General features: G+C 39.3%; 2 protein-coding genes across 5 annotated transcripts in view; one reads left to right on the top strand and one right to left on the bottom strand.

The window, feature by feature from the left end:
• Positions 1-292: 292 nt before the first annotated feature.
• Positions 293-3,277, bottom strand: LOC124605269 (separin). The gene has a single exon (XM_047136833.1). It carries the CDS (start codon positions 3,192-3,194, stop codon positions 1,515-1,517), a length of 1,680 nt encoding a protein of 559 aa, XP_046992789.1. The 5' UTR covers positions 3,195-3,277; the 3' UTR covers positions 293-1,514.
• Positions 3,278-3,527: 250 nt separating this feature from the next.
• The window catches only part of LOC124605270 (mitochondrial thiamine pyrophosphate carrier-like), a 73,709-nt gene continuing 69,330 nt past the window's right edge, over positions 3,528-7,906 (top strand). For 2 of the 4 annotated variants that reach the window (XM_047136834.1, XM_047136837.1), the window contains exon 1: positions 3,528-3,911. The gene's annotated coding sequence lies outside the window, so the exon portion shown is untranslated. Of the gene's footprint in view, positions 3,912-4,141; positions 4,230-7,906 lie in introns of all 4 variants that reach the window. The other 2 variants (XM_047136835.1, XM_047136836.1) reach the window with 2 other exon arrangements.

Genomic DNA, 7,906 nt, shown 5'->3' with positions numbered 1-7,906 from the left:
GGCAAGCTTAGTATCCAGCTTGAACAAACAAATGGCACTGCTAGCGATGTCTCCTGAAAAACGCTTGTAAATGCCACAGTTTCTGCTATTATCTTTATAAGTTCTTTGCTTAAACTGCAAAATAAGGCTATTAGGTGCATTGGAAATATAATACCAAATTAGTCCAGCAGAAATACATTTAAAGAATTCCAAGTACTGACAGTGCAGTGTGTAGGCCTATATGAAACAATTATGTTCTTAAAAAATAAATTGCACAGCTTTGCTGAACAAAAATATATTTAATTACAGCATTAGATGTAAAGATTACCACATCTATACAAATAGACTTCAGTGACAAAGATCCTAAAATATCTGGAGCATGTTTCACAACAACCTCCATGCGGCATCAATAACTTAGAAACATTGCCTACATTCAAACAAAAACTAAGATGTCAACTATTTTCAGCATGTTGTTACAGTATAAGAGAGTTATCAGAATGATATATTACAGCGTATTGGTCGATGTTATATTATATTGTATTGTAGGACCTATTTTTTAAACTCTGTCTGAAACTATATTTCGTGTGTGTTTAAATACAGAAAACTGATTTTCACTAACTTTATTTTACATGGAGCACACTACAAATCTTTGGAGTTTTGACACAAATACCTGAAAAGATGAGTATTTTATCCAAATATCAAACACACTGTAACACATGCATGTATATGCTGCTGTATGTAGCAAATATCACTGCAAAAATCGAGCAAATGATGAAAAATAAATAAATGACTACCATCTGTTTACATTTACAATATTGTATCATTTGTTAAAAGTTACCTCCTCTACAAAGACATCTCAGTGACATTAAATGGACACTTTCACAGTTATGAAACGAGGAAGCAGTATGACTTACGTATGATTCTGTTAACAACTTGCTGCAAGAAAAGTGTGTTACATGTTGGGGTACAGATGTACAACAGGTGAAGTTAAAGGAACAGAAATGCCAAAGGCCTTCACTTATAAATATAAAAATTTTTTGATGGAGCTCAAGTTTTAACACAGTAATTTTTAAGAAAAAACAATGGTTATAAATGTTAACTAATTCCTTAAAAAATGTTCACTTACACCTGATAATTGAGTGTAGTGCATGTTCTTAGTGTAGGTCCCATTTCTGTGTGTATTTATTCCTGTTCTGCTTCCATCATGTTCCACAGTATCACAGATATTTCATGTTACTGTCAAAACAAGTTGCAACCCATTTAACTAATAAAAGTTTATCGTGATAGCTGTTACATTCTTGTAATATTGCACAGGCTTTCATGTATAAATTAAATTGCAAAAATTTTCTTGTACAAATTTAAACTTTGGCTTGTCCATTATTATATGTATGAATTGTACAATATTGTGATTACTTGGATCAATAAAATACAATTCAATACAAAAGCAATGTCAAATAAAAATTTACAGTTGTCAAACAGTTAAAGGGCATTTGATAGGGCCAGCCACAAAAATAATATAATTCACTAATGTACAATTACAAGTCTTGAAACAACATCCTAGAAGGCAAACCACGAATCACTAAGGATGATTTTGTGACAAACTCACGTGCCCCATTTCTTCCTCTAACTACAGCTCGCAGTAATTCAGGTTCACGATCTGGTGAAGGCATAAGCCATGCCTTTAAAAGTTCCTTTGTCAAAGCATCTGTGTCTCTATCTGGCACCTCCCACAACATACCGAGCACACAGGGACTTGATGAAATGCAATATGCTCGGGCTGTGCTTAGCCTGTCATTATAAGGCTCATATGCCCAAGTATTGCTCTTACATCCAAAGAGTAACACTGTTGCATTTACATTAAGTTTTGCAATTTTGTACGGATGGAGGTATTTTCCACCAGACCCATGACCAAAGTAGATAAATATGTCTTTCTTAGTTAAAACATCAACCAACTGATCTTCTGATGGGCACTTGCCCACCATATTTGGCCATCCAACAAGGCAACTATCAAGGAAAGGTACCATCCGATCCTGCATAGCATTAAGATTTCTCTCTGGATTCAAGAGATAAAAGCCATTTTCTGGCTTGAAGACATATTCCACACATCCATTTTTTATCTTGCTTTTGTGTTCATGATATAGTGCATGGAGCAGTGGTATTGAAGATATTCGAGAAACAGGATGCTCTGCCAAACCATTTAGCATCTCCCATGGAAAATGCTCCAATTCTTCATCAACAACAAGAATAACAGGATGTCTCTTTAAATTACTCATGTATCTGGGTCCACTGCACAAACTCTTCAGTTTGGATATTAATGCATTAGCACTAGCTGGAGAGCATTCCTCATCTAAGACTGAGTGAATTCCATTTTCAAACTCCTCTTCTGTTATGTGACTGTAACACTCTACAAAATAGTAAAGCAGTTCTTGACCCCTATCTAAGAAGCAGTCTGTCACATGACAATCTTGTACAATCTCATCTACCAACTTGCGCAGTTTCTTTAAGTAACAGTCATCAACCAACCGGCCAACAAGGATTGACATCCACACTCCCAGCCAACTGTATCTCATGTCCTTCAGAATTTGCAACATCCTGTCATTTGCTTCCATTTTTCTTCTATTATGCATTATTGGATTCTGTTCATCATACCTTTGTCTGTTTACCTTCAGAGTGTCAATGAATTCTTCCCAAAATATATTCGAATTCGACGGCTGTGGAATTGTCACCATTAAAGGATCCGCTGCACCATTACCACACTCGAAACAGGTAATACAAATGGAAGATGTAGCTATCATGGACAATTGATTTTCCAGTCTTCTCTTTGCGTTGTACGGAACAGAAATTTGTACAACTCTCCACTGTGGTGGAAGATCGTAGAGTCTTTTCATCATAGAATTGAAGCCATCTGTATCGTACTCCCCCTGAAATTGTAAATACTTCCTGTGTAGTCGAACTTCCATTTCTGGGTTGCGCAGTTTCTTCTCTTGCATTATCGTGTCTCTACAAATTGCACGCCACCTTAACTGGAAGCCAAGGCAGTTCACAAGGTAATAAACTGCTTCACGCTTTTTACCGAGATACAAACACAGGATAGAAAGTTGTCTGCATAGGTAAGAGTATTTCACTGATGGAACGTGAACTACCGTCTTAATAACGTCCTCAATTTCATTGTATAGCTTCTGATATTCATCCAGAATGAGTTTATCAACTACCATATTGAACGAACAACAATAAACCAACGTAAAGAAACTGTATCGAAGTATGACACGACCAACAGCACAAAATTGAAAACACCCGCCGATAAGTTTCAAATACTACCAAAGATAATAACGTTATGGAACCACTCCAATGAATTCAATACTGCTACACTCGCAACGCGAGGAGATACACTTCTGTCTCTTGAGGAAATTAAACTCACTTATTCGCCTCCGAATCAGTAAAAAGAACTACAAAATCCTGTTTAATTCTGAATTATATTCCCAAAACCTCATATAGTTTTTCAAATTGTCATATCCTAAACACAAACACTTTGATCGGTAAGTAAGTACGTCTGTGATTATACTCCATTTTCGTAAATATGCCGCATTGAGGGCAAATTTGGCAATGGTACATGGTACAGTAGTTGAAGCATTTGAAACGAGGACTTTGAAAGAGCATGACACGCTGAGGTTGACATGAAATGAACATTTTAGTGCCAAGTATGAAGTATCGAAGTGTAATTACATGTCAGGCCGCATGACCGAGCGTAACTTACAGACGTTACATTAAAGTAATGTTTGTTCGAAGTCTCTTTAAAAACCCTCGCAGATTACTTAACGTTTATTATTTTCTCGTATGTTAGACGTACCTTTACCGCCTCAGCCCAAATGCCACATAGTTTGTGGTAAAAGTAGTACACCAGACACTAAGACGTCACGTCCAACCCGATGATGGTAACAATTTTGTAACTATATTTGGTCTTAATAGCGCGAATAGGCGTAGTTCCTTATTTTACTTAAAAAAACAAACGGTTATTCGCATTGTGTTGCAGAGTGTGACTTTTTTTTTTCCTTTTATACCTAAAAATGTTCTGCCCAACTAGATTGTAACAAACTTACATAATAAGGATTTGTGACTAATCCTTAAAGTACCTGATGAATAACTCACTATCAAAAACCCACAGGAGCAGCTGATGAATTACTATTGTTCTCGTTTATGAACTTGGATGCGGAGGACAAAGCCGGTATCACCACCCCTCATACCTAGCGCTGGTATGTTGCTCGTTCTAAAGTGGATTATGTGTGCAGCTTGTTAACTTTAGTACGTTATTGAGCCTTGGTTTTTTACGATTGACCCCAGGAAACTGAAATTGTGGTGTATATTTTTCATAAGGTTAATTTTAGTTATACCGGTCAATTTTTTTTGTACAGGAAAAGTTGCGCAGAATTTCTTCGTTCTGCTCGAATATAATTACAGCTCGCTTCCATGCGTTACACATAACAATTTCTTCGGTAACGTCATGTACATTTTCCGGAGGCATTAAGTGTAGTCAACGAAGTTTTGATATTCAATTCAATTCCATATGCGTGCGTAGCACATTAAGTATTGTCTCGTACTGTATTTAGTCGAAAATGTACACTTATATGCGTGAAATAAGGTCACAGGTCTATCACTTAATATTCTTAATAAGCTGAAATTGTAATTATGGTTAGCGTAATTTTAAATTGAGACTTAAAAGTTACGTGCTTTTCCTGGCTGTTGATTACATGACAGCACACCAGAAGTCTGAAACCTATCGTCTAATTCTTATGTATAAGTACCAAAATAGTTTCTTTTCAGTGAATACTCTTCAAGTGAGTGTGATACTTTGCTGGTATGGCGGTAAAATGCTCGTCTCTATCACGATGAGAGGAAGCTGTACAGCAGTATACAAAGCCTGACTAGAATATTCACAATCATGTATTTGACTTGTCTAGTTTCTACAGTACTTGCTCTTTGTAACAACTGTGCATTGGACCGTCCTAAATCTACATCTACGTCTTTTTTAACACACATAAGCCACCAGATGGTGTGTGGTGAAGGGTACTTATCTTACTGCTAACTGAACCCCCCCTCCCTCCCCTTCTCCTCTTCTTCTGCGTTCCAATCGCCCTTTCACCTATGGCAAGTGGGAATAAGGATTGTTGGTAAACCTCTCATTGTGGCCATTTCACGAGATCTATATGGGAGGAAGTAATATGTTGTCAGATTCTTCCAAATGAGCACTAATGCCAGTAAAATGTAGAAATGAGAAATAAGCCGACCTATTTTCTACAACTGTCATAGGAGGAGAATTAATATTTTTTTCTGTCAAATACGAAAGGTATATTGCATTACATAAGGAAGACGCCTATCACCTTTTAAAATTTCCTGCAAGTGCTAATGGCTGTGATATATCCCTCACCATTGCTCATGGCAGTGCAAGGATTACTGTCAGAAAGTGACACAATGTCACTGGATTTACTCACAATGTATTGTTATGGACATGAGAGACATTATTTTAAAAAGTGAAGTTTTGGCCGGAAGTGTTGTCTGACGTATGTACTAAATAAATCTGTGTTCTGTATGTCTTATGATTCATTCATCACATTCTGTAAATCTTATGATGGAGAGCCTTCATTAATATTAAGTGACAGAAGCAGCCACTTGAGGCAACATCTGTGAAGTATAACAACAAGCAGTTATGATAGTACTAATCTACTACTCTGATAACTATGGAAATGACTACTATTGCTGTCAGCAGGTTAGCAGAGTGAGACTGACTTGTAATTATAAGGCAGACAGAACTAAGCTTTCATGGTTTACTTGTCAAGGATAACTACACTGTCCAGCGACAATAATGTGACTACCTCTCAAAAACCTGAACAACTGCCTTTTGCCATCCGGACCACAGCAAGATGTACAGGAAGAGAGTCAGTGTAGTTCTCGAAGATACCAACTAGGATATGGTCCATGCCAACTCCATTGCTGTGGCCAGCTGCCGTAGGTTTCTCAATTGAGGATTCATGTGGGAACAGCTTGACTGAGGTGGCCCCACAGACTCTCAGTTGGGTTTAAATCCAGGGAGTCTGGTAGTCAGGGGCGTACAGTAAACTCATCCTGATGCTCTTTGAACCATTTACATACATTGCTTGCCACGACACATTGCATTGCGCTGTTGATAGATGCCATTGTGCTAAGGAAAAACAAACTGCATGTAGAGGTGGACATGGTCCCCAAGGGTAGACACATATTTGTGTTGATTCACTGTGCCTGCCAGAATAACAAGATCACCCAGGGAATGCCATGAAAACATTCCTCAGACTACAATGCTCGCTTCTCTGGCCTGGTCCATTCTGATGATTATTGCAGGCTTTTTGCTTACGGACATTTCACGCCATACACATCAATGGCCATCTGTCGGAGCATAGCATAAAACATGTTTCATCTGAAAAGGCCTCCTAGTGTGTGTCCAGTTGCAGTGTTGGTAAGGAAATTCCAACCTCTGTTCTCGATGAACAGCATTCAGCATGGGTGCATGAGCCAGGCACCTGCTGTGGAGGCCCTGATCATTGATCATTCAGGAGACACTGTTGGTAGCCCTGTGGTTTACCTTGGCAGTCAGTTGCTCAATAGTTGCACATTTATTCACCTGTTACACATCTCTGCAGCCATCTATCACCCCTTCATCTGTAGGCCACGTTGCACCACAGTTGCCTTGGCACTGGTTTTGGATAGCACCATTTACGCATGCGTGGTATACTTGTAACCATGGCAGCATGGGAACAGTTTACAGACTTAGTCATTTTGGATATACTTCCACCTATGGCCCAAAAGCCAATGATCATGGCCTATTGGACCTCAGATAAATCATTCCATTTTCACATTATGACAATGTCTGCATTGTTTTCCACGTCCCCCTGACAAGCTTTATACAGGGCTATTACAAATGATTGAAGCGATTTCATAAATTCACTGTAGCTCCATTCATTGACATATGGTCACGACACACTACAGATACGTAGAAAAACTCATAAAGTTTTGTTCGGCTGCAGCCGCACTTCAGGTTTCTAACGCCAGAGCGCTCGAGAGCGCAGTGAGACAAAATGGCGACAGGAGCCGAGAAAGCGTATGTCGAGCTTGAAATGCAGTCACATCAGTCAGTCATAACAGTGCAACGACACTTCAGGACGAAGTTCAACAAAGATCCACCAACTGCTAACTCCATTCGGCGATGGTATGCGCAGTTTAGAGCTTGTGGATGCCTCTGTATGGGGAAATCAACGGGTCGGCAAGTTTCACGCGTAGCCCGCGGAAGTCGATGAATAAAGCAAGCAGGGAGCTAAACGTACCACAGCCGACGGTTTGGAAAATCTTACGGAAAAGGCTAAAGCAGAAGCCTTACCATTTACAATTGCTACAAGCCCTGACACCCGATGACAAAGTCAAACGCTTTGAATTTTCGGCGCGGTTGCAACAGCTCATGGAAGAGGATGCGTTCAGTGCGAAACTTGTTTTCAGTGATGAAGCAACATTTTTTCTTAATGGTGAAGTGAACAGACACAATGTGCGAATCTGGGCGGTAGAGAATCATCACGCATTCGTGCAGCAAATTCGCAATTCACCAAAAGTTAACGTGTTTTGTGCAATCTCACGGTTTAAAGTTTACGGCCCCTTTTTCTTCTGCGAAAAAAACGTTACAGGACACGTGTATCTGGACATGCTGGAAAATTGGCTCATGCCACAACTGGAGACCGACAGCGCCGACTTCATCTTTCAACAGGATGGTGCTCCACCGCACTTCCATCATGATGTTCGGCATTTCTTAAACAGGAGATTGGAAAACCGATGGATCGGTCGTGGTGGAGATCATGATCAGCAATTCATGTCATGGCCTCCATGCTCTCCCGACTTAACCCCATGCGATTTC

The sequence above is a fragment of the Schistocerca americana genome, chromosome 3 (genome assembly GCF_021461395.2).
Source record: "Schistocerca americana isolate TAMUIC-IGC-003095 chromosome 3, iqSchAmer2.1, whole genome shotgun sequence".
NCBI classification, from domain to species: Eukaryota; Metazoa; Arthropoda; class Insecta; order Orthoptera; family Acrididae; genus Schistocerca; species Schistocerca americana.
Note: the sequence above shows the minus strand (reverse complement) of the source record. Positions and strands in the feature narration are given on the sequence as shown.